This window comes from Empidonax traillii, unplaced genomic scaffold (genome assembly GCF_003031625.1).
Source record: "Empidonax traillii isolate 1590-97213 ecotype Southwest subspecies unplaced genomic scaffold, ASM303162v1 scaffold204:size1584377, whole genome shotgun sequence".
NCBI classification, from domain to species: domain Eukaryota; kingdom Metazoa; phylum Chordata; class Aves; order Passeriformes; family Tyrannidae; genus Empidonax; species Empidonax traillii.
In genome coordinates, this window is record NW_020955397.1 from 1,351,109 (window position 1) to 1,377,335 (window position 26,227).

Below are 26,227 nucleotides of genomic sequence, written 5' to 3' on the forward strand. Positions count from 1 at the left end.
GATGGACTGGCTGCACAGAGACTCCAGTGGCCCCAGTGCTGTGCTCTGGGTCAGCTTTCCTTTTTCAAGATGTTGCAGGAAGAACTGTTGTGAGCTGTGGCTCCAGCCCCATCAGCTCACAGACACTGTGCTGCAGCCCGGCTGGGTATTTTACTTTTAACCACGAGGGCTTTTAATTCCACAGGAAATCTTTTGAAGTACAAGTCAGTCTTTGCAAATGAGTATCTTCGACTTTCTCGGGGGGGTTCTGTTTGGGTTTGGGGTGGGGGGGGGGGGGGCTGGGGTTGGTTTCATACGTGTTTAATATTCTGGGCTTGGTCCCTGCGGTGCTGCATCCCGGGAGCACGATGGTTCTGCTCCAGAGGGATGCAGCCACTCGGGCCATGCTCCCATGTACAGTTCTCACCGGGGTTTGTTTCCACGCGTTGAGCCCTTTCTCTCCCCATTTCTCGTGACTGTACTTCTCCTCCCAGCCTTCCTTCCTTCCTTTTTTCCCCTCATTTCTTTCCCTCTGTAGCTTGGAAACTAAGCAAACGGTTGGCTTTCACTAACCTTCACCTGGTGATCTGTTGTACAGGATTTTGGGGATCTCGGGGAGGAGGGAAAGTTAAAAAAAAAGAAATTAAAAAAAAAAAAAAAAAAAAAGAAAAAAAGGAATAAACTACTTTGACATGGGCTTTGAGGTGTTTCTTTTTGTCCCTGCCCCTGTGAACATGGGGTGGTGTTTGCGAAGCTCTCGTGTGGGCATAGGATGTCCCTGCTGCTGAGGGGAGCAATGCAGCAGCAGTTGGGGTGCACACCCCAGTGTGGGTGGTGAGCCTTTAGCCTGGCATTGGGGGGTCACACCTGGAGAAACACAGAGCAACAACCCCCTTGGGAGCTCGGAAAGGCCCTTTTCTTTACTGGCATCGTAGCAAGTCTCTTTGCTCAGAAACTCCTGAGGAGCTTCAGAGTTGCAGTTCCTAAAGCCACTCACATACAGTCCTAAAGCAACCCAGAGCAGTGGTCCCAAAATCCCCCAAAACTGTTGGAACTTTTCCTTGCATCACTGTCCAAGCAGCCATGATTCCCCTGACTTCAATCTGCTTTGCTTCCCCTGGGCACCAGCAAGTTTGCAGCCCTGACTCCAGTGTTCCCAGTACCCCACTACAAACTGGAGAATAAAACAAAATACCACCATAAATATGACAACTTTATTAAAATATACATATGAGTACAAATTAATGATTATATGGATAAAGTTCACTGTCTGTAAACAAATATATTAAAAAAGAGCACGTCTTTTTTGTGATATAAAGTGCAGTTATGTTTCCATATTATATACAATATGTCAGCATCGGAGGGGGGGTTGTAAGGACTATGGAACTAACATTTGATTATAAGATAAAATTCTCTGAAAAAGTATACACCTACATATTACAAAAAAGGGCTTGAGTTCATTTAGCAAATGAGAATCAGCCTCCCACCACTTTAAATGCAGCTAACGAGAGTGTGCAGGTCTTGGGATAAATTAGGAGAGAGGCACTAATCCCCTTGACAGAGGGAAACTTGCACTTCCCCGAGTTCACACCTTCCCCTCACCAACCCCAAACTTGCACGGAGGGAAGAAACCAAAGGACCAGACCTTGTGAAAAACACATGGATGTACCTGCAGTTTGGGGGGAATCAAATATACACGACTTTATGTACAGCTCTGAGAGCGGGGGGGCTCCCAACGGGCAGAGGTGCCGGCTCTGCGCTGAGTCGCGCCGGCACTGTCCCGGGAGAGGGACGAGGAGAGGAGTTGTGCATCGGTGGGGAAATGAAAACCAACCCCAGAGCATCCTGATCACCAGTCTGTGGGACGTGTGGCTAAATGGAACGCGGAGCCCTCGCTAAGGGAGGCGCTGCCGGCACTAGGAGTGGGGCGCGCGGCAGGAGCGGCAGCAGGCTTTGCTGTAGTACCAGTGGCTGCACAGGTTCACTTTGATGGCCAAAGCACAGTTGGTCCCTGCCTGGTCCTGGCAGCTGTCATCTGGGGGAGAGAGCACAAAAGGCATAATGTGGAAAAAGAAATGAAAAATAAACCATTGCAAGCTCGTGAGCTCATTTCCCACCCCTCTGCACAGCTGCCCTAAACACCACGGGCTGCAACTGCCACCTCCCTGATACCTGGCAGAGCATCCTCTGGAAAACACCATGGAGCTTCTCAACCTGAGCAAAAAGGCTGACCCATTCAGTCACACCAGGCCTGGCTTGGGGAGTCTCATTTGGTCCCAGTCCTGAAGCTCAAGCTCTTTCCTGGGAAACGGAGCTGCCCAGGGATTGCTGGAGTCACCGAGGGAGACTGGCACTGAGCTTCCCCCAAGCCAAGGGCATCCCCTGGTAGGGCACAGGGTGATTCCAACATATTCACAATTTCTGCCCCAAGGAGGCAACTTGAGAAAGGGAATCCAGCAGTGCCACAGCCAGAGTTAAGGGCAAGTGAAATGCTGGAGACAGGAAAGAGTCCAGAGGCTGCTTCAATGCTCTCCCAGCTCCTTTCAGAGCAACAGTTTTCTTCTAACCCATAGGATTTCCACTTTTATATATATTTTTATATATTTTTCTTAAGATCCGTAGGATACATGAAGCCAGACTGGTCACTGGGCAGGCAGTTGAATACAAGGTCACCACAAGGCACCTCACAAGCTCCATGCCCCATCCTCATCCCAAGGGAGTGGGCAGCTGAGAGTGCCCAGCAAGGCCAGAGCTGAGCCAGGAGCCAGTCCCAAATCTGTCTCCCATTTTCATGCTTTTCTCCCACACCGTCCTTATTCCCAAATCCTATTAAAGGATTAGAACCGCGTGTTTGCTAAAGATCACAGGGACTTTGAGCCAGCAGACGAGTCAGATAATGAGATAGTTACAAATCCCACGGGACATTTGGAGACCAAAAATCATTAAAATAATGGCACAGATGAAACTCCCTAGACTTAAGATGGAATCACACAGAAACAGCACCCGAATCAGCTCTCGAAGATCCATTTTATCTGTAGCTCAGAACATGTTTCTTCTGAACTCCCCCCTTAATTTAACGGGGTTACCTCCAGAAAGAGCCAGTGCACCTCATTACTTGGGCACAGAGGGAGAGCTGCCCCCGTACATCCTCTCTGGGATGATTATCCAACTGGGAGCAGTGGAAGCTAAGATGCTGGCAGTGCTGCCTGGGGGGATCCGTGGAAAATCAAGGCCACGGGGTGCTGCCAGCAGTGGGGCTCACCTGGGGGCTCTGTGGGGCAGGGCTGCAGGTCGCAGGTCTGTTTGCCCACCGGCTTCACCAGCGGGTCGCAGCCCCGCACGATGTCCTTCCCTTGGTAGCACTTCACATCCCGCATCCTCACGCCAATTCCACAGGTTTTTGTGCACTGGGGAACAGAGAGAGAGTGAGGTAAGACCCTGCCATCACAGGGGACTGTGCTGAGCCAGAATCTGCTTTAAAAAATGTGCTTGCTGGAGGTGTTAAGGCAGGAGGAGAACTCTTCTCCTGGCTGAATGCCTTGTCTCAGCACCACAGCATTGGCCCCTTACTCCATCTTTGCTGCCAACACCGTGAGCTTCTGCCCAGGGATAGATGGATGTGGCCCCATCCCCTGGCCCTGACGTCCTCGCTCCTCCTGCTGCCCTTCACAAGGGGCCACGAATGAGTTTGCCCAGTCCTGTAGGACCAGGGTGGCTGCAGCCACCTCAAGGCCATGGGACCCCCCTCACAGCACCCCAGGAGTGGGGCTGCTGAGTCAGTACCTCTGCATATCCCACTGTGGGTTTGTGGAGCTGCTGCTGGGCCCGGCACTCGCTGCCTGCTGCCCTTTGGATGCCTCTTCAGGCTGGGATTACAGCAGGGCTGCTTTGGCTAATTATAGGCTGTGATGATGGTTTGCAAGACTAAACAAAACGAGGCGCCTGGAGCACGGGCGAGGAAGGCTGTGTTTGGGAGGGCTTGCAGGAAGCCCACGATTGCTGGGCTGAGCCCCCTGGCCACCAAACCCCAGCTGCCTTTCAGACCATGCAGGGTGCTGGGGCAACCTGTGCTCTCAAGCCCTGCATCCTCAACCCCTGCTTCCCCAGGGCAGCCACCCCATGAGCTCTGTGCACACCCCCAGCCACACTCCCAACAGCAGCACCAGGGAAAAAAGGGGGCAAAATAAAGAAAAAAACAAAGCTACAGCTGACCCCAAACACCCCCTCTCAATCCTGTTCTCCCTGAGCACAGACAGTCCCAGTTGTACCATGGCAGGGCAGGCTCTCTGCTCCAAGTTGCCGGTGCAGCAAAACCCTCCCCGGGTGCCCCTTCGGTGACCATGTCCTGCAGAGGTTCATCCACCATCCTGGAGCTTTCTGCAGGCAGCGTGACTTTCAGTACAAGGGGACAGGGCTTCAAATGCTCAGGGCGAGCGCATCTTGAAGGAAAAGCACTTCCATCTCCCTCCCTGGATGCCCCTGGGCTCCCTCCCCGCTCACCTCCGACCAGGGGGTCGTGTACCACTTGAAGCACGGCCGCTCGAAGCACGTCGTCTCCTCCACGGGCTTCTTGGCGACGTCACAGTCAGCAGGGCTGCGGGTCTTGATCTTGCCATTGACAATCTCCAGGCAGAGCACGATCCTCTTCTTCACACCCCGGCCACACGTTGTGTTGCACTGCAGGGGCGCAAGTGGGGCCCGATGAGACCTGCGCACCCCAGCCCGGCCCCACTGAGGGCACCCCTCCTCCGTCGCCCCCCAAAACCAACCCCCTGCCGCAGAGGGGCTTCACTTACCCGCTCCCAGTCCTGTGCCAGCCAGTGTGAGGGGCAGTTCTTGTCCCCACAGGGGTGGATGGCCAGGGGCTTGGTCTCCAGGTTGCACTGTGACTCGGGCACCACGCGCCCGTCGCTGGTTTTGCAGTACACGTGCCGGATCATCCTGCCCTGCCCGCAGCCACCGCTGCACTGAAACCACAGCGGGCACGGCGGGCGGTCAGGGGTGGGGAGGCAGCAGAGCTTCAGCCCTGCCCCATCCCGCAACGCCTCCCCACACCCACCTTCACCAAATCACAGGGGGGATTATTTGGGCCCAGCTTAAAATAGTCACAGGGAAGCTCAGCAGATCCTTCCCAGGCAGCCCCAGCACAGTCAACACGGATTTAGTGGTCACAGAATCCCAGAATGGTTTGGGTTGGAAGGGACCTTAAAGATCACCTCATTCCACCCCTCTGCCATGGACAGGGGCACTGCCACTAGCCCAGGTTGCTCCAAGCCCCGTCCAGCCTGGCTTTAAACACTTCCAGAGATGGGGCAGCCACAGCTTCTCTGGGCAACCTGTGCCAGTGCCATGGCCCCACAGTGTTGAGCATCTCTCAGGGCAGGCAGCAGGGGAAGCACCACAAACAGGGAACCCCGGGGTGGCTCCCAAAGAGGTCAAGGCAAGGGGGACCAAGGAAGTGACTGAAAATATTCCACCCCCGCTGCCAAGGGCCAGACAGGCTCTGCCCGGAGCAGCCAGCGCTCCCCGGTGCTTTCACGGCCGCTCTTGCAGAGGCTCTTGGTGTTTCATAGCGCCGCTGCTGCCATGGAAACTACTTATTTTTAGCTGATGTGAATGTATCAAAACCTGGGTAAAAATAGATTGGGATGGAGGGGGTCTTTGGAGCTGAATTGTGCAGGAAGGGGAAAAAAAGGTGAAGGGGAGGAAGAAAGAAAAAAGAAAAGGAGAAAGCTGGGGGGGGAAGAGAAAAGGAAAAAAAGGGGGAAAGAAAAATTGGGAAAAAGGAAAAAGAAGAAAAGAAAAATGGAAAAGGGGGAAAAGTGAAAGGGGAAAATTTGGGGAAAAAATGGAAAAGAGTTAAAAAGGAAAAGGTTCATTTTCTGGGCATGGAGCATCAGCGTTGCCAAGGAATGCTGTGCAGCAGACAGACAAAGGGATTTTGACACCCACTAAGGCCCTCAGCCAGGTCTCTCAGGGTTTAACCCCTCCTGCACCACATCCCCTGCAAGGCAAGACACTCAAGGAGGACCAAGGGAGAATCTGTGTGATCCACTCGGATGCTGGATCACCACCAGTGCAGTCAGGGTGACCCAGGGTGACAGTGCTGGCAGAGGTGACACTGGGACTGGGAGAGCCAAAGCGGCGGAATTGTTTGGAGGTTGGATCCCAGCACAGGCTGCCTGCAAACTGTTGGGGCTGGGAGCTAACAGGGAGGATAAGCCCAACCCCAAAACTCCCAGTGTCAGAGACAAGCCAGCCTGCAAACTGTGATGGGTGGCGATGGCCACTCAGTTGGGGGTCTCACCGGTCCCCAGTCGGACACGGTCCACTGTCGGTCACAGGGTGGCCCTGTGCAGTTCTTCTCGGCCAGGGGCCGGGCGTTGGCGTCACACAGCTTCTCCTCCTCTGAGCAGCGGATGTCCCGTGTCACCACGCTCCGCTCTCCGCACCGGGCTGAGCACTGCGCGAGGGGACAGGGAGGGGACAGCGTCAGCCGGGGCTCCCGACACCATGGGAGCCGGGAGCTTTGCCTTTGTTTTTTCTCCACACTCCAACATCAAACTCTAAAAGCGCACGCTGAAAACGCACAAATGACTCTTCCCCCAAACCCCCTCGACAGCTTCAGCCATCAGCTCGAGGTGCAGGAGGGTTGCATCCTGCCCGGGTGCTGTGCTCTCTGACAGGCGATGCCAGAGGGGGGGAACCCAAGGCTCCAGAAATGCCTGATCGGAGCTGAACAGTTTTAGCTGTCACTTAGAGACAGGGTGAGATCTCCCTCGCCTCCTTCCCAGGAACAGCCAGCTCCTTTCCCCCTCTTTGGAGAATGTTTTTCCCCCCAGGCCGCACAACTGAGATTTTTATGCTGTGGATAAATTTGGCACCGCACAGGCCGGTGACATTATTTAGAACTGGATTTGAGTTACTACAGTCTCACATACACACACTCGCTTCGTGCATAACGTAAAGCAGGGAAAAGTGTCAACAGCACAGCGCTCAGACCGAGATGTTAATCCTCAGAGCCCTGAAATGTGCTTTTTTTTAATGCCTATATCCCCAGCCAACTTGGCACCCCACCTCAGATGGGATCCAAAGGAGATTAGCTTTGCTGCTGGCTAAGAACAATCTACTCCAGGACTGTCTCAAGCAATCTGTCCCCGACACATGCTGGAGGAGAATACAGATTTCTGTAAAATAAGCCACTCTGGTTTGCTACGCTGGACAAAATGCGCCAGCACGTGCACAGGGAGCTCCTCTCTACCCTGCTGGGAAAGTCAAAACATCCTACACCACCAAGGAATGCACCAGCCACTCCATCAGCTCCAGGGAAACTATGCACACCAGCTTGCAGAGGAACAGAGACATTTAAATTACGACTAAGACGCCTTTTGGGAGCTTCCCAGGAGGAAGAGTCATATTCCTCATGATGTAAACCATGGGGCAGGTTGGCACCCACGGACAGCTCGGCTCAGAGCTCAGTCTGCTCTTGCTTAAATAAGGTCTGTGCTTGATTTGGGAAGAGGCACCCCGAGGAAGCAGCACTGGTTTGGTCGTTTTCATGGCTTTGTGTTTGTAAGGGTTGTGCTGGAGCACTGTCCGTGCCTGGAAAGGAATTCAGGGCACAAACCCTTCCCACGGGTTCTCCCAAGAAAACCAGTGAGGTAGAACAGGACCAGCACTGTGCCTTCCCAAACCATCTCAGCAGCTTCAGGGATCGGCTTAAGGCACAGCAAGGAGAAAGTTTCATTCTCCATGTGCTGCAGAGAAATTGGAGACGAGGAAGGGAAGTTTACAGGAATTTAATTCAGGTGTGAGGTGGAATCTCCTCCCCGGCACCTTGGGGTTGAAGAGGCTGCCAAGAAAGTTGTGGTGGGAGGATGTGAGCTGTGGGCACTGACTGATGGCAGTGACCTCCCCATCCTATACGGGACTCAGGTCTTCCTTTTAGGGGAAAAAACCCCTGCTGCACGTTGGTCCACACACAGTGACTGCAGTGAGTGTGTGGGCAGGCCGAGCATCTGATGGCTGTGGGTGAGCTCACATCGGGAAGGGAACAGAGAAGCGCAGGCACAGCCGCTGACCCTCAGCGCTGCCAGGCCAGGCACCCACCTCAGACCACTCGGACATCTCCCACTGGGGCCCACAGGCCGGGTTCTTGCAGACCTTGCGCTCGTCCGGCCGGGTGATGTCGGCGGACTCGCAGAGGTCGCTGTACACGGAGCTGTCGAACCCCGGCGAGATCATCTTCCAGCAGCGGACGATGCGGAACTGGTATCCCTCCCCACAGGTGCGGGAGCACTCGCTCCAGCTGCTCGTCTCCCATCTGTGGAGGGAAGAGAGGGGCCGTCACGCCGGGGCACGGCCGGAGCATCCCACGGGGAAAACCCTGCCCTGCCCTCGGCTGGAGGGAGGTGGCTGCGAGGGGAGCGAGCTGTAGTCAGGCTGCCAGCACGCAGGAGGTTTTCCTGAGGGATGTGAGAGGTTTTCCTGCGGGACGGGAAGTATGGCCATATGGTGGTTTCACCCAGCAGACCCCAGCTCGTGTCCGCAAGCTAAACACCAGCTCGTCAGGAGGAAGGATGGCACAGCAAGGCCTGGCCCGGTGTCCTCGGTGACAAGTGAGTGTTTGTCACCGTGGGCTGCGCGTTCCCCCGCTGCGACCCCGGCTGTGCCAGCACATTTCTCTGTCATGCTCTTTTGCCCATGTTTGACCTCTTTTTTTTTGCCTGCTCAGCCTGCTCAGAGAGGACACAGAAATCCATCACCCTGCAAATCCCAGCAATAATGTCACACAAAGCTGCCTGAGCCCCGGTGGGACAGACATTCACATCCCACCATCACTCTAACTCTGCTAACCACGTGTGACAGGCTGGAAGAGCTGGGATCTGCTCCAAGCACTGCCTGTCCCTTACTGTCCCCTGCCATCCCTGTCCTGACAAGAGAGGAGCAGCTTGTAAACCAAGGATGAAGACATAGAAAGTCAAAGCTTGTCACAGTACAGCAACACTATAGCAGTTTTGGATTAAATAATGAGGTAAAAATATAAAAATCTAAATGGATCAGAATTCCCAGCTCTTCTGGACGCAGGACTGTCCCATGCAGCCTCCGTGCCTCTCACTGCTGCCACTCTCCAAGCAGGAGAGCCCTGTCTCTGGCTGCCACAAGGTCTCACACCCCATGTGGGGCTCCAGGCACAACAAGCAGCCCTAGGGAGATGTCACACATATAGAGGTGTCACTTAAATTCAGAAGGGAGATGAAACCAAGGTCTTTCCCATCCAGATCTGTCAAAATTAACATTTTCTGTTGGAAAAGTGTTGCCAGCTCAAGCAGCCCCCCATCTGCCCAAGTGCTAGGGAATGTGCTGGCTGACCTGTTTGAATTCCCAGTGCTCCCCAGTTTACCCACTACTGAGTTGCAATCACTGGCAAATCACAGAGCAGCTCTTCTCCTTTACAGTGCAAACCCTTCCAGTGGAGCTGGAACAGCACAGCCATAAGGAGGATTTGCTTTATAAAAGACTAATGGGAGAATCAAAGCACGAAAAGAGCTCTAATATTTGTGCCAAAAAATTACAGAGTTATTGCAAATAGAGATTACAGTCCCCACGGTGCCCACAGGGCAGGTGTGTTCCCAGCAGCAGCACCATTCACCTCCCCACACTTTTTGTGCCTGCCCTGACTCTCAGCCTTAACATGAGAGTCCGAGGAAATCTTATACTCTGTGTGTTTTCCTTCCCCGTCTTCCTTCACAATCACCCCTACACAGACACCCCAACAATCCAACCCTGTGTTTGAGAACATTGTCCAAACGCTCCTTGAGCTCTGTCAGCCTTGGTGCCATGCCCACTGCCCTGGGGAGTCCCCAGTTCAGTCCCCAGCCACCCTCTGGGGGAAGAACCTTTTCCTAATACCCAACTTAAACCTGCCCTAACACAGCTTCATGTGGACCCACAGCTTCACAGGACCCTCAGGTCCTGTCACTGGTCACCAGAGAGGAGAGATCAGCTCTTGCCCCTCTGCTGTCCCTCCTTAGGAAGCTGTAACCGCAATGAGGAACTGGGGGAGGAGGGATGGGGTTGTTAGGGGATGTCCCTGCTACCTCCCACAAATCCACACCGATCGCCTCCCCCAAAGACATCCACAGCAGAGGAAGCCCCCTGGGAGCGCCCTGTCGAGCTGGTACCTTGGCTGGCACTCTCTCCCAGCACAGAACTCATGGATGGGCTCGGGACGGGTCATGGCATCACAGTACGTGTCATCCACTTCGATCCCGTCGTAGCGAACACACATCGCGTACGTGGACATGACTCCTGGTTACAAAGAGAACACACACACACAACAGGATGCTTGGTGATTTTGACATCCAAACTCTTTTCCCCCCCCTTTTTTTGTTTCTTTTAGCTGCATTTTTCCAAACTTCCTCCAGCAGTGAGCTGGGCTTTCTGTCCCACGGGATGGATGCTGCTGGGAGGGGACAACCGCAGTGGCCACCCAGCCAGTATGAGCAGCGTGGTTGAGTTTGGCCAGCTCCAAAGCGGGCATGGCCATCCCTGCCAGGGCTTGCCACCAAAATCAATATATGACTAACACATTTTTATAGGAAATACTCAGGGCAACAAGTCTGCTTGGAAGCTCCCACCCTGCCTCGTGGGTGGAGGCGACAGAAAACGGTCCCCCAACCCGCTCCATCCACCCACTCTCTCCGTGCATTGCACCCTGTTTGCACCCAGGTGCTCCCCAGGTGCTCCCCAGCACTCCAGGCCAAGGCAGGGCTCCTGGAGGCTTGGCAAGGAAGCACCTGCCCCTCCTGCTCCCCCTCCGAAAGCAGCGGCAGCCAGTGTCGTCAGACCGAGACCTTTTCCCCCCGCAGCCTCCCGTGCCAGAGTAAATGTTGTGAAGTCCATTCTGGGACCTGGCTGGGGACCAGGAGGCTGCTCTGGCTACAGGTAACAAGAATTGCGGCTCTCAGGAACATATGGTTTACATGAAACTAAAAAAAGATCTACAGCTCTTGACATGGCCTTGCTTCTCTGCGATATGTCATTGAGAAAAGGCAAGGAGAAGGGAGAAATTTAAGTAAAACCTCTCTCGGCTTGCTGCAAAACAGGGCAGAGCAGGGTTGGCCCAGTGAAGGGAGAAATTTGCTCAGAGGGGCTCAAAGAAGTCAAAAATGTCCCAGGACATGTGGATGACAAGATCTTGGGGAGAGAGACGGCTTGCAAAACTCCTGCTGTGGGCATGAGTCTGATGGACAAGAAAAAATGCTGAAAATATAAAATTCTTGCATTTGCTCTTTTAAGAGAAGTCCCTTCGACTGTAAACTCCTCTCTCCCCCCTCTTTCCTTCTTTCTAATTCCAGAAGCACCACAGGATCTGGATTATTTCAGGGACAGGGCAGGCGAGTGCACAACCCACATGGCTGCTTCATCACAAGGGATGGGCAGGGGCCAGGACCCCCTAACCAAGGGGTGGAGGACGAGAGAGATCAGGTGCCTTGAAGCTTTTCAGGGGGCAAAAAAGGGGGAATTTATGCAAAAAAAGAGGAAATTTATGCATAAAGAAGAGAGGCTCAGTTTCGGTATCCCTGGCATCCATGCCACTGTTCCAGATTTACACCCTCGCAGCCGAGATCAGGCTCCAGGGTAGAAGGAGTGGGAGAAACAAAACACAATCAAAAAGCCAAATGCTATTGTGTTTCCTGCCAGAGCTGAACAATCTTCAAAATTTCACTCTGCAGGGAAGTAGCTGAGCTTTTCAAACCCCTCGAAGCTGTTAAAAAAGGGGAGGAAGGGGAAAGAAAAAGGAGACTCAGCACAGGTTTGGGGATCCTGCTGAGCCCCAGCGGGCCCACAAAGCCATGGGAAGCAAAGGCAAAGCTCAGAGATTCCCAAAGGGTGGGTGTTTAGCAGGGGGATGGACATGGTGGGCACCAAATCTTGGTCCTCAGCACAACCTGAGGGGTCGGTGGGCTTTGCATGTTCGGCCCCCAGCTCCTCTCCCCGCCTTTACACCCGGGCAGAGCAGATCTGGGGTCGTGCTGAACCAGCTCCAGAGATCACAGGATCCCCTACACATCACCAGATCCTTCCCATCCCTAACAGACATAAAAGTGACTCACACACCAGGTGATTTCAGCGGTTGTGCAGAATTTGGCTGCTTCATATAACTACCTGTGGTACATGTAGAGCTGCAGGGTTCATGGGAGGAAAGCTTCCACCTGTACATGTCAGCAGCACTCACACCTTGGCCCTTTCTTAACAACTTCAATCTGTTTCTAGCAATAAGCAAACAAAACAAAAGAAACAAAACAAAACAAACAAAAAAAGGCATTTACAAGGCGAGCGGTGACAGGCCACGACAGACACACACATCTGGCTACAGTTTGGTCGGGTTTGGGTTTGGGAGGGGATGTGCTTTGTTTGGCCTTGTTTGGGTTTGGTTTTTCTGATTTTTTTTTTTTGGGAGGTTTGTTTGTTTGAATCGATTTTTATTTTTTTTTGTTTCACAACATACCTGTCCTGAGCCCCAAGTAGAATCCCCAGCCCGGTTAGAGGCAGAGCTTCCACTGTCTAGAAATAGAGAGAATGGGATAAAAATACCCACAAGTAGAAACAGTTCAGAATTTAACAAAAAAGTGTGCATTTTCTGCTCAAATACACCTGGCCCTCAGCATACAGTGACTAAAGGTGCAGTATCTCCTCCCCTGTGTCTGCAGGGCTGGCCAAACCAACTCGTGCTGCTCAACGCAGCAGAGATCTCGGCTGCTCCTATCTCCACAGCTCACTCCTTCCCAAAGCCAGCACGTGGCACAGGAGCTTATGAGCCGGTTTCTCAAAGCCCGCTTGGCCTGCCCGCTGCTTTGTTTTTGCTTTGTGTTTGCTTTGGCTTATTTTTGTTTTGTTTCAGGCAGGTAATTTGCACCTCTCAGATCAGGGAAAGGAGTAAAGGAGTCAGCCTGGTGTACAAAAATGCATCAAACCAAGATTAGCAGCTTCTCCCCGTTCAGTGCATCCTCCGGGCTGTGAGGGTGTAACACATCAGGGATACTGCACCTTTACAACAAAAGGCTTCGGTTCTGTTCTCATACCTTTGTTCAAACCCTTGAAACAGCTACACTGGAATAGCATACAAGGTTGTATCCTGATATCCAGTTGTCTCTGGCCTGGCGAGATATGCAGCTCGTGTGATTTCTAGGCAGCAGAAGCTCTGAAATTGCCTTATTTAGTTGTTTGTAAGAAGTAGTTCAGGTCCAGCCTATCAAATCAACCTTTAAAAGGACACTGTTGAGAATCCAGTCGTTTCCTTTCAGACCCACCCTCCTTCCACCGCCAGCACTGAGCCTCCAGAAGGATTAAAAACAACAACAATCTCATTTTCCCTGTTGATTTTGCCTCTGTCAGTTTGGCAAGGGGTCGCTTCCTGCGTTACAAATGGAACTGAAATGAATGTGACTTTTTTTTTTCTTTCTTTTTGTGGAAAAATAGCAACCTCAACTCACTATAAATAGTGTTTTATCTGCCACAGCAGCTCTGCCTGGGGACCCACACCAGCCCCTGGTCCCTGCCATGTGCCACCAGCTGCCACCCAGCCAGGAGAGGGTTCACAAATGACACTTGTCAGTAAGATACATTAAAACATAGTCAACATCTGCTTTTTGTGCTTTAATTTCCCTGGAAAAAGGGGTATTACCCAGATCCTTCACTCTATAGCCTGCTCTGAGGTACCAATGCAACTACCAAGTTATCCTGTGACCCACACTTCTCTCCCTTGAGAAGGAGAAAGTCTTCAAAAAACGTTTTATCTGAGGACAGAAATATCTTTCAACAGTGTCCCTTTAATGCATGTGATCCCAAAAAAAGAGCTTCTATGTATAAGGAGGTCGCAAGGACAAGTTCTTTCCAGAGGAATCAGACATTTGGGCACAGGGCAGAGTTCAGCTCTGACCATTTCCAGCAAGGACAAAACTGTCCTTTTGTTCTCTTCTAAATGCAAACAGCAGCTCATTGTCCCATAAAACTGGGGAGATTTTTCTCTTTTATTTTGTTTTTTTTTTTCCTCTTTGTTAAGAGCTTTATAACAAAGTTAAGTATTTTCTTCCCTGCCTGCGCTTTTCATCTGCTTTTCAAGGAACAACAGCACCAAAAATTATCACCAGTCCCTCACCCCTAGCTGAGGTCTGGGCTTCCCCTTTTCCCTTAACAGTCCCTGTAGTAGAGGAATAATCCTGACAAATACACTCAGACACCACAGATCAACATCCAGGGTCCCTGGGCTCACATTTCTCTGTTTAATTTTGGGGTTTTTTCCTAAGCAAAAGGGCGGCTTGTGTTGCAGGATAAGCCCTGGCTGCACACCACAGCATGGGATGAAGAATGAAGGGTGCCTGGATCTGTCCCACACATCCCAGAAGGTTTTTAACCTGCTCCAGGAGAAAAAAAGCAGCACTGCATCCCTACCATGGAAGAAGAGCCACCCATCCATCCCAATCCCAGTGGGGCTTGTTCCTACAGAGGGAACACCTCTCTGGGAGAGCATCTACAAGGTGCTCCTGTAACTGGGTAACTCCATCCACACTAAGAGCTACAAGAGTTCAGAAAGCAATAAACTCCCCCACCTCTAACCAACACTGTCCCACATGGACAGACTGGTTGCAAAGAGTTGATCTTCTCTTGCTTGTTCATTGATAGGGGATGAAAATGAGCAAAGAGGCACCGTCCATCCCAAACTGAGCCTGGGATGGATTTGAGAGGTCTCAAGTCCAAGCTCCTGCCCAGAACTAGGCTGACCCCAGTAATAGACTGGTCCCACAGGGCCTTGCCCTTCTCAAGGATGGGGATCCCTGAGCCTGCCCCACACCAGGGCGAAGAAGTTTTCCCTTGTGTCCCACCCCCATTTCCTCCAGCCCAGTTTCTGGCTGTCCCTCCAGCTCCCTTCCTCCTGATGGGGCAACTCCAGCCCCCAAAGCTCTTCCCATGCCTCGTGCTCCAGCCCCCTGGCCATGACACACCAAACCCAGAGCCACATCCCGCTGTCAGTACAGGCATTTTATAACATTTCCACTCAAAACAGCCATTAAAGCAATCTTGAAAGTCCCAATATCAATCAATGAGCTGCTACTGCAGAGCTTGTGATGTTCCTGTCCAAGCAGTGACTACTGTGCTGCTTCTGCAGCTGTTGAGGCAACAAACCCAGGCTACTCCTGCCGGACCTACAGTGGAGCTCCTGATGTCCTGCTCTGCCTCTCCAACACCTCCAAGGCAGGGCCGTGCCTGGGAGGTGCTGGAATGATGTTCCTGCCATCACAAGGGAGGAGGATCAAAGGTGGCTGTCAACAGGGTGGGTAAGAAGGGGCCAGGACCAACTTCTGCTGCATCAGAACTCGGAGGAAGGGGCTGGGGAATCGGATCAGGATGTCAAGAGAAGGCAAAAGGGGCCGTGGCTCTGACAACAAACTGTGACAGCAGAGAGCAAGGCCTAAGCTGACAAACGTCAGCATGGACTTACCAACATGCCCACTCAGGAGGACAGTTAGTTTTCCTCTTGCTTAAAAGCTCTCTTGACTTTCTGCTCCCAAACCTCTGCCCCTTCCTTCCAAAATTAACTCCCAACAGAAAGCTTTCACATACACCATCCTACCCCCACTTACCTTCTGCTTCCAAAGCAGAGAGAAACCATGCAATGGGGTCTGCATTTCAGAGTTGAAAACAACACTAACTAGGAATTACTTTAATTAAAGACTTGTGTCCTACCTTGCTTTGTGGGTCCTGTTCCCTTGAGGGCTGCTCACGGTGACTGTGGCGTTTGAAAAGGGTGTCTCTGCCGACGTGTTGGTGGCTTTGCCGTTGCTCAGCTCCAGGTAAGTGCTGTTGATGGAGTAGGTCACAACCCCGTCGGTGTCCTCGTAGTCAGCGTAGAGGCTGTCAATGTGTGACCCCACGGAGTTGATGGGGTCTCCCTGGGCAAAGATGCTGTTCATGGTCATGTTGAGCACCAGCTCCTTGGAGTCCGAGCTCTTGTCCAGCAGCTTGTCCGTGATGGCGTTCTCCAAGAGGAATTCCCTGGAGGAGAACCTGGGGTCGAAGTCTCCGCCGTCATGGTCTGTCTGGTAAGTAGACCTGGTTACGTTTGAATCTAGATTGGAGCCAACAGGAGGGGAAACAACAGTGACAACCACAAAGTGCACTGAGCCTGGGAGGGGGAAGCAGCCTGGAGCAGCAGGGACACGCTAGAGCCTGAGCAGCCACCCAGGGGGAAGAGAGGCAGGAGTTGGGTTCTTGGGGAGGGGGAATCTCACAGGATTGTAACCCTTTGGGAAGGGTGTGCAGCTTTGAGGGTCTTATTCCCGTTGTGGTGTGGCCAGAGGAGAGCTCAGCACCCGTCAGCACTGCCCCAAGCAATAGCAGAGGCTGGAAAGGAAGGTGCCCTGCTGGCCCCCAGAGCACATGCAGCCATGCTGGGAAAGCACTCGAGGCAGTTTGGGGGTGGGATGCCCAAGAGATTTGAATGGGAAGGAGATTGTTGGGGGCTGGGGAGGGGTGGGACTTGACAGAAAATGTTGTGACGGGGAGTTTTGTGTACCCAGGGCTCCCTCCTGTCCTTGGCATGAGGCAAAGCACAGCAGGGCACCAGCGGGGAGACTTTACCCACTGTCCACCCTCCAACCCCCACCAGAAACCAGAACCTGAAGGGCAAAGAGGATTTATGAGCAGAGATGTTTTAAAGAACTTTCCGAGGTTTCCAAAACACAAACCAACAGAATCACCAGAGGTAGAAACAGAGCATTTCTCAACAAGAGCTCTGAGAAGCAGAACAGTGAGGCCCAAGTCTCCTCCTTACCTTGGGGTTGTTTGCCCTTCAGTTTTGGCTCACAGTCAATTGTTTCTGCTCTTTCATAGACCTCATTGGTTTCCTGACCTTTGCTCAAGTTTAAATCTTCCTCCGTGTCCTGCCTTCCAAACACCTGGTTCTCCAGGTCTATCCTTTCCGTGGAGATTTTCCCAAAATAGGTTGCATTGTGCTGGATAAAACCCAATGGCACGTCTCCATCGAACTCCCTGCTCTCTTCACTGTCTGACTCGGAGAAGGTGTAGTAGATGGGCTGCAGATTTGTTGAGTGTGGCTTCCTCAGGAGAGTGTATTCAAACGTGATGGATGGGTTCTTGCCATTTTGATTCCAGACCTAGCAAACAAATTGAGTTATTAGCAGTTGCAGTGAATATATGGCACACCGAGCTTGTGATTCGTCTTGGACTTGACAGTTGGTGAGCATCTACTTGGCTATTTCCAATCTGCTTTCCTTCATATTGCCAAATTCCTCCAACTGGAGCCCACCATGATTTTCCAAGGGTTATTTGGCAGCACTGCCATGGGGATTAATCCCAGCTCAGGGACTGTGAGCCACAGATCACACTGAGTGACAAGAGACCTGGGAGAGCCACCTCAGAAGTTACTGACCAAAAAGCCAAAGCCTTTTTTTTTTGTGGCTTTATGAGGAGCAAACACACCCTGCAGCTACTATATCCACAGAGGGGCTGGGGGCTCCCAGCTGAGGCACTACAATCTCTTACTAGTCTAATACTTTATAAGCACCCAGGCAACCATCTCTTCCCCCTTCCAGAGGAGCCTGGGGCTACATGGAAGATCTCAGGAGCTGGGCTCTGGCTGGCTGCCCAGGAGAAAATTAAGGGTCTTTTCTCCAAATGCCTGGTTTTAGATGGTTTGCTTTCAGGAAAGAATTTGGGTTTAAGTTTTATGTACTTGTCTAAGCTCTCTGGCCCAATTTCTTATTTTCACTTTTCCTGCCAGGTAACTTGGATAAAAATGCCAAGGAGTAGAAGAGAAATCCCCCTGCAGTGCCTGAGGCATCTTCTCCCTGCAGAGAGGAGTTACCAAGCCCACATTCATTACCCACAGCCCTGCCTGCATCTGAGAGCACCAACACAAACTAAGCAGGTTTGTGTAAGTAACTGGTCACTGCTCCCACTCCCCTAATCAAGCTCCCCATGTGGCAGGACTCTGCTTACATGCCCACCCATTCTTTGATCCAGTGCAGGTTTTCTCTTCCCCATCACCCCCACCCTTGAGAACGTGAAAAAAAAAAAAAAAAAATCAAAGCTCACCATTATATTCAGCCCTTGATTTGTTGGTCCTTGGGCAACGATGTACTCGATGCCGGTCTCGTACACGTCCATGGGCCGGCGGTACTTGAACACCGTGCCTGCAATGTTGAAGTTCTTTGGACTGTCAACTTTATAGTTCCCATTGAAGAAATAGTACCCAGCTTCATCAGCCACAGCTTCAAACGAGAGACAAAAGTCAGGGCCGTCACATGCAAGGGCAAAGGTGCGTGATACTGCCCCTTGTTCATAAAATCAGAGTGTCACAGTAAGAAAACAAGCAATTCTCCCACACTGCAGTGCACTGGTCACTTATCTCCAACACAAATCATACAAGTACATGCCCAGAGTTCTGGGCCATGTGTACATTGCAAGCTCCTGGGTATGTGGCTTTCACTTGCCCATGGCTCCTCTCACCCTTTTGGCACTAGCACAGCATGAACATTTAACAATCCCAGCCCTGCAAACAGTGAGCAGCCTGTCAGATGGCCAAGGGCAGGGGCTGTCTCCTTGGGAGCCCTGAGCTGATGTCCCCTGAGCCAGCAGTGGCCCAAGATAAGTCACCCAGAGCTAGCCCAGGAGCTGCTAACCAAATCAAGCCTTTTTCATTCACTGAATCATCCTAGAATGGTACGGGTTGGAAGGGACCATAAAGCTCTTCTTGTTCCAATCCCCTGCCATGGGCAGGGACACCTTCCACAAGACCAGGTTGCTCAGAGCCACATCCAACCCGGCCTTGAACACTTCCAGGGGTGTGGCATCGACCTTCCTGCTCATGGCACGAGCCTCTGAGGCAGCAGAGCATGACAGCAGCAAGTGTGCCTCTCTTGGGCAAGTCCAGATTTTCCCACACTGCTCCCAAGTGGCTTTGCCACCTCCATCATGAGATGGATGGTGTGGCCACAGCAGTTCAGTGAGGCAAAACACGTAGAACACACTCTGGTGCAGTTTTCATGTGGCCATTGCACATTCCCCAAGTGGGAGAATGTCAAGGGGATCACAAGAGAGGTGAAGTCACTCAGCCATCTGTGATCCAGCACCAGAGTTGTTTGTCACACCACACTGAAACCACAATAATTCTGACCAACAGTTCCCGCATTAAAGCAATCAAAGTGTTGATGAACATAGCCCAGGTGCTCAGAGACTGCAGAGAGGAGCAACACACTGGCTTAGACAACACGGTTGGATTTACACTGACTACAGATTTAGCTCATGTCTGCAATAAATGGACTCGATGATCCTTGTGGGTCCCTTCCAGCTCAGGATATTCTAGGATGACAAAACCGCTTTCAGCTTCGCATCGGAAAAAGCATTATCCAGCCATAGGCATGCATCCTAGGGAAGTACCAAGAGGTTATACACACCCAGAACATCTGCAGACTTTTTCCGTTCCACTATCTGGATATCCCTCGCTCCGGCGGGAATGTGAGTTACCAGCGAGTAGCCTACGGGAAACTACGGATTAATGAAAGGATCTTTGTAACAAATAATCTGAATGAAACGCTCCACAGTCAGTACTGCAACATAGCAAACACTCGGGCCTGGGCCCAAAGTTATTTTTAAGGAGTTCTGGATTTAAAAAAATAAAACAAACCCTAATGTTGATAACTGTGAAGCTGAAAATATGACCTTGTCGATAATAGGAAAGCATGTGAACTATTTGTCCTGGTTTATGCCAAAGGGGGAAAAGGATGCAATCCCTACATGCACAAATATCATGTTTCTCAAAACCAGTGTAAGAAAAAACTGTCTTCAGATATACTATCAGCTAGAGAAGCCGGCCCATGGTTCAATATCGATCCCATTGTCAGTCAGTCTTCCTCAAACACCAGCAAGAAATTACAGCTGGTTTCTCCTTTGACTCCCTTTTGCTTAACACTAGGCAAGAGATGGGATGGGACAAGTCCTCCTACAGCCTCTGAGGTTCCTGCAGCTTGCTCCATCTCAAACTGATCCTCAGAGAGCATTAATCATAACTCCTGAGTTAGACTGTTATATTTAGGACAAGTAGGTTCTGCTGCTTTACATCACACTAATTTTTGAAATCCTGGTGTTTCAAAATATCACTGCTTCCTGTTATTACAAATCATTTATTTCTAGTCTTACTGGGTCATAAGTGTCCTGGTTTTGGCTAGAAGACTAAAAAAGACTAAAATAGACACCCGCCTCTTGCATAACCCTCTTGCACCAATCAAAACCAGAGACACCTCTGGTTTCTGACAACCCTCATGCAAAATTCCTGTTTGTTTTGGTTTTTTTTTTAAACAAGGCTTTCTCTGCCCAAATTTACGAGTAGCATTAACACACATAGAACATATGGGGGAAAAAAAAAACGAAAACCTGAAGCTGGGCAGTTGGTAAGGGTGGATGCAATTAAAGCCCACAGTCCCCAAGGCCTTACCAAGATGAGAATTTCCTTTCCGGTAACTGCCGGTTACGTGGGTGCAGCTGCTCCCATCTCCTTGGCAAACTCCACATTTATCCAAGGTGTGGGTGGAAAAGAGAATGCCATCGCAGCCAATGGGCTAAAAAATGCACAAACAGAGCATTGAGGGTCAGGCAAACCTCGCACCATCGCAATTTTCTGAATGCTACTAACAATATTTTTGCTATAATGTTTAACAACCTCACATTTTCCAGACACGCAAACCCCTCGGAAATCCGTGTATTTGCAGGATGTTCCATCCCGAGCCTGAACCATCAACTGTCTCTGACCATCCACAGTGGTGCAATGAAGGTCACAGGGCTTGCTAGAAATGTGAACATAGTCATCTGAGGGGAAAGGATATAAAGAGACATTCAAAACCAGCAGAAACACAATAACTTTCATCCTACCGAAGTCAAGGAACCTCTGCCAAGCTAAACAACAGCAGCAACAGCACAACTGCCGAGCAGCCAACAGTGCAGAAGCTGCCACCTCTTGTGTTTCAGGCTAGACAGGAGATGGCACTTCTGGCAGTGTAACAGCCCTCTGCTGCAAGGCTTTGCACAGCCTGGCACGACCTCTCTGCTGCCAGGAGGAGATGCCCCAGGGATGCCAGTGGCATCACCAGCATCAGCCCAAGGCAGGCACTGAAGCAGCAACACTGCTCTGTGCAGGGACTTGCAGTAGTGATATATGTGCACATTGCAAAAAACCCCATGCATTTTCACATAGCAACACTTCATGCAGGAGTTAAATAAACAGATGTATCATTAGAAAGACATATGTAAGCCTATATTCAAACCCACAGCAACTTAAAACATTTTATGATATGTAACTTTTCCATAAACATTCACCCCCACGTTGGACTTAATTCACCCTTTGCCTTCTGCAGATAAAACTGGCTGGCAGCATCCACCAGCACAGCAGTCCCACATTTTACAATATCCACAGGAAGCAAATTACAAACTCCTATTTGCCTCAGAAAACACGATGCCAAGTGTTTATCTCCCCCAACTCCTGAGCAGTCATGTACCCACTGGCCTGTGCTCCCAAGCAAGGCAGCATCAGTGTCAAAACATTACTGTGCAAATCCCCCAGGAGCCACGTGAGCACCTGATGAAACACAAAGCAACTCACTGCAACATCCCTGGTGAATCAGCCTGAAGAGCAAATATGTTTAGAGAAACTGTCACATTGCCACAGCAAAGGGACAAAGCCACCAAGGAGCTACAGCTCATGGGCCAAGTTCTACCCCACTGACCCTGCCAAGGCTGGAGAGGGAGGGGCTTGTTACACAGTAAAGAAGGTGACAAGTGATTTCATGGAGAATAATTCTTCTCAGGTATGGACAAATACCCCTAAAATATAGTTGCAACAGATCCCATCTCTATTTTTAGGAACCCAAATGGCACTGTGACTCTGAAGAAGCAGCGCTCAGTAGCCTCCTCATCAGGAAAAGGGTCTTGAATACCCAGTAGCTCGAAAACTTGGCCATGATTTGTGTTTAATGCTTGATTCTGATGGGAGTTCGGTGCCTAAAACTCAAACAGAATCTCAGTCTCTGACTCACAGGTTGTTCCTGCAGTTCTGTGTCGCTCACCCCGGGTGACCAAACTGACTGACTGAATCTGGGTGACATTTGACAGAGCACATGGAGGGCGTGGGAGCGACAAATGTCACCAAAACACAGCACAGCCAGTAATGGCCCCGGCTCAAAGGACACTGGGGTGAGCCTAACCCTCCCTGCCAGCATACCCCATCACCCCATGCTCTCACATCCTCCTCCAGCCCCTCTGGTCCCCAGGAGCTGAGAGCAACACCGGCTACAGCCTCAAATTCATGTTATTATTTAATTTTTAAGCTGCCCTGCAGCTGCCAAACATGCCTTTGAAGCTGGGACAGCTGATTGTGCCTCTGAAAAATCATTTTGAAACAGCAGAGGAGGAGCCTTCCTGCAGGCTGTAGCATCATAACTATCAAAATATTTGGCTTAGCATTATGAAACACACAAAGAATGTCTTGTTACCAGGATATAAAGGTTTCCATTGATATGTTCTGCCGTTATACACATGGGAGTTAAATGATGAGCACTGCTCCTCTCGAAAGCTCCTTCCGTTCGCAGGGCACTCCTAGAATAGGATACATTAACATCCTGATGGAAACAAAGTGCGGGAAAAGTTTCTGGCTCATCACGACCAGCTGCAAGGAGTGTTTCCACCACCTTCCCCACCCAGGGCTTTATCCTCCTCCTCCTTCTCCTTCCCCCACTGCAGGAACAGCCAGGGGGAACGCCCCGGGAAATGGTGCAATTATCACCCATTCTGGGGTTTTATGGCCCTTAGCAAAGGCAAAAGGCCCAAAGTCCTGATAAAGGGTGATGGGCATTAAAGAAGGGGACTCCCAGTCGCTTGGAGGGGCAGCAGGGTGACAGCTACAGGGCAAGAGGTGTTACCTCTCCAAGGGACCCAGAAATGCCATACATGACTTCCCACACTGAGTGTTCCTGACAAGACAAAGCATATCCTTACCTGTACTTTGCAGAGCTGGTATCTTTTGGATGTCCCAGTGCAAGTTTTATTGGCCAGCCCACTCACCGACTTTCTTCTGAATGAAGAAATGATGGTTAGACAAGGATCAGAAACAATTTTCCCTTTTTTAGATATATTTGTCCCGTGTCTGCCGCCCTGCTGCACTAATCCCTGCTGGGCACACTGCAGGGCCAGCACAGGAGTAGCTTGGCTGCTGCCCCTGGCAGGAATGCCCATGGCACAGCATCCTCAGGGACACACCTTCTGCTCGAGCAGGGTTCATCAGACACCTTTCTATCATCAATCCTTGTTCACTGAGTAACAACATTTTGGATCAAGGAGCTGGAGTCTCCCCCCCCATGCCAGGTGAGTGCTGTACCTCTGCCGCAGGCAGTGCCTCTCCTGGGATTTGACACCTCCCCCACAGGTCCTGGTACACGCCGTCCACTTGGTCCACTCGCCCCACCAGTACGCCGTGACGTCTGCCCCCTCCTCCAGGCTGTTGGAGGTCTGTGTCAGGTCCTGCTCAGAGCACCAGGCAAGAGAAGCAGCAGTCAGTGTCCACACCCCAGAGCCCAGGTGAGGGAACTGAGCCTCCCAGCCTGCCCTGCAAGACCGGGGCATTGCTTTCTCCAGCTGAGGTCACGTCTGAGGTTTCCACCCTGCAAGAAGTCTTGCATTTTTCCAATTGTGTTTTCATTACAAATTGGAATGAATAGGCAATATTTGGGATTCCTCAGGAAAGGAAATGCTCATTGTTTCGCTCAGTTGGCAAAACCGAGTTCCCAAACAACCCCAAACGCTCCAAGACTTTTTGGTGCTCTCTGGCTCTTGTTCCACAGAGAATTCAGGGAGCTGAAAAGCCAGTTGCAGCCAAAAGCCTCACTTAAAACTTCAGCAAACCCTTGCAAAAGCCTTCTGCAGCAGGAGAGTGTGTTAGTGGGTGCCACTGTGTGCCAGCAGGCTGGAGGAGCCTGTGTGCTCTATTTGCAAGCACAGGTTTGTCACTTCAGGAGGGTCCCCAACACCCCCATGTCCCACCCCCTGATGCAACCATGCAGAGGCCAAATAAGATGCATCCACATCCCTTACTAAGGGACAGAGAGCCTGGTGGTTGGATCCCAGCTATTGCTGGGGAGGGATGTAATTTTTTCACCCAGAATCACCTGCTGGTTAGGGGAGTGCTATCATTTCTCTGCTTACTGGAAAAGGGATAAAATTATTCCATGTGAAGTAAATGAAAGCTCCAGCCACTGCAGGGACCAAGGAGTGATGCTCACCCTAGAGCAGGGCTCAGCCTTTTGGAGCCCTTGAAATGACCTATGAATGCTGTTAGCCATGAAAGTACAACCTTACTATTGTACCTTGTAAGGTACAACTTACAAGCCCAAACTAAAGAGCCAAGCCAAGACAGAAAGCTCCACGCTTTCTGGAGACCTGCTGCATTCACAGAGCAGTCCTGCAAAAGCCCCAGGGTTTGCCCTTTCAGACACTGCAGCATTTTAAAGCCCAGGGACCCCCCAGCAAGGCGATGTTCTTACCTGAGCTATCACAAAGACCACGTTGCCCACAAGAAGAAGGGCCAGGGTGCCTCTCAGCTGCAGTCGGGCGCTGATGGAGATGCTGCTCCACCTCCACTTAGATACCTTCATCCTAGAAGGCAACCAGACACTGCACTAAGCAAAAATCCCACACAACCCCACCAGCAGCAGCAGGGGCTGCTTTGCTGCCTGGGTTACACAGCACACGTGTTCTCCAGCAGTCCTGATGAGCCAAGTGACACCGGCCTCCAGCGGCTGCAAGGGCTTGAACTTGAAGTTACATTTAATTAGTGGAAGCATTAACACAGTACAGGTTCACTTCCCAGCTCTGTTGTTACCTGTCAAACCACAACTTCGCACTGGTTGCCAGTGGCTGCACCTGACACCACTCTGAGCCTGTCTTGCAAGAGAGCACGACTTACACCAAACAAGTAACTAGAAGTGTCCCTGGATCTATAAAAGCAGTGCATTTAAATATCCTCATTTACAGAACTGCTCCTGGAAGAATGAGATGAAAGGCTTCATAAACAAAAAAAAAAAAAAAATGCAATTAATAGCCATTATTTCTCCTTTTTTTCATTTGTTCCACTCCAATTCCCATCGATTCCCAGGGAAGGAGCCTGTTCTTATAGAAAAGAAACGCCCCACAATTAAAGAGCAGAAATGAAGTATCCCAAGTGTCAGCCTTTCATCTCTTTCTCCATCTGCCTCATGAAAGAGAGTAGCCCAGAATGGCATTTTCTTAAATAAAACCCAGCTCAAAACCACAATACGTTTTATTGTGAACCTCACTGCAAGAGCCAGAAAGGAGCAGGTTTCAGGAAATCATGCTTCCAGGCAATCAAAGCAGCTCATGTCTGTAAGAAAAGGAAAGAAAAAATATCCTCCCCTAAGCTAATTTCCCTTGAAAAGCAGCTAGACAGTATCTCTGGGAAGCAGGGGGGTGGGAGAGGTGCTGCTCCTGAGGAGAGGGGGCAGGACTGCAGACCTGCAACATAAAGAGCTTCTTCCCTACCGCCTTTCTTTTCTTTTTTTTTTTTTTTTTTTCTTTTTTTCCTCCTTGCAAAGGTTTTTGTAGCGGTTTTGGAAATGCAGAATTGCCGGCAATACCAGCACTGCTTTGGCATCTGGCTTAGAAAAATTACCAGAGGGCTTCCAGGTCCCCAAATCCGCTCTGCGAGCGCCCTAGGGGAGAGGTCCAGCATGCAAAAGAGACTTTCCAAGAGGCAGATCCATTGATTAATGGGAGCCCAGAGCGCTTGGCCGGGGATCCCGGGGACAGGTGGCTGAGACTTGCCTTACACTTGGTTCTCATTAAGGCTCCCAGACACTCCTGACTCGAAGCCAATACCAGAGCGCGCTCGGAGTTTATCCTACAGGCGGTCGGGGCTGCGTGGTTAAATAGAGGAAAAAAATTAAGGAAAGCGGGCAGGGATGTGGCCGAGCAGCATCGCGGAGCCGGCACCGGGGGAGCACTGGCGGCGGGAGGGCGATGCGGGGGCGATGATGCCGAGCCGGGATGCGGGGCTCGACCTCCGCGGGGCGGGCAGCGGGGAAGGGTCCGGCGGAGCCGGGATGGAACGGGACAGGACGGGACGGGCCGTACCTGGGGGCGGCGGGGCCGGGCGGGACGATGC

The 26,227-nt window shown here is 51.2% G+C and overlaps 1 protein-coding gene across 3 annotated transcripts; it reads right to left on the minus strand.

Moving 5' to 3' along the window:
• Window positions 1-754: 754 nt before the first annotated feature.
• ADAMTSL2 (ADAMTS like 2) lies at window positions 755-26,227 on the minus strand. Of its 3 annotated transcripts, none has more exons than XM_027887193.1 (19): window positions 26,197-26,227; window positions 24,591-24,702; window positions 23,429-23,571; window positions 23,050-23,125; window positions 22,548-22,650; window positions 20,723-20,868; window positions 20,498-20,621; window positions 19,461-19,541; window positions 18,100-18,275; window positions 16,895-17,159; window positions 15,730-16,111; window positions 12,151-12,254; window positions 10,164-10,290; window positions 8,089-8,302; window positions 6,287-6,442; window positions 4,776-4,946; window positions 4,480-4,656; window positions 3,242-3,386; window positions 755-2,014 (listed from the first exon to the last, which is right to left on the minus strand). In XM_027887193.1, the coding sequence occupies exons 2-19, from the start codon at window positions 24,699-24,701 to the stop codon at window positions 1,896-1,898; spliced, it is 2,820 nt and encodes a 939-aa protein (XP_027742994.1). In that variant the 5' UTR covers window position 24,702; window positions 26,197-26,227; the 3' UTR covers window positions 755-1,895. The 3 variants fall into 3 exon arrangements, with proteins under 3 accessions (XP_027742994.1, XP_027742993.1, XP_027742995.1); XM_027887192.1 differs by having other exon boundaries at window positions 16,817-17,159; XM_027887194.1 differs by lacking the exons at window positions 23,429-23,571; window positions 24,591-24,702; window positions 26,197-26,227 and having other exon boundaries at window positions 16,817-17,159; window positions 20,728-20,868; window positions 22,548-23,143.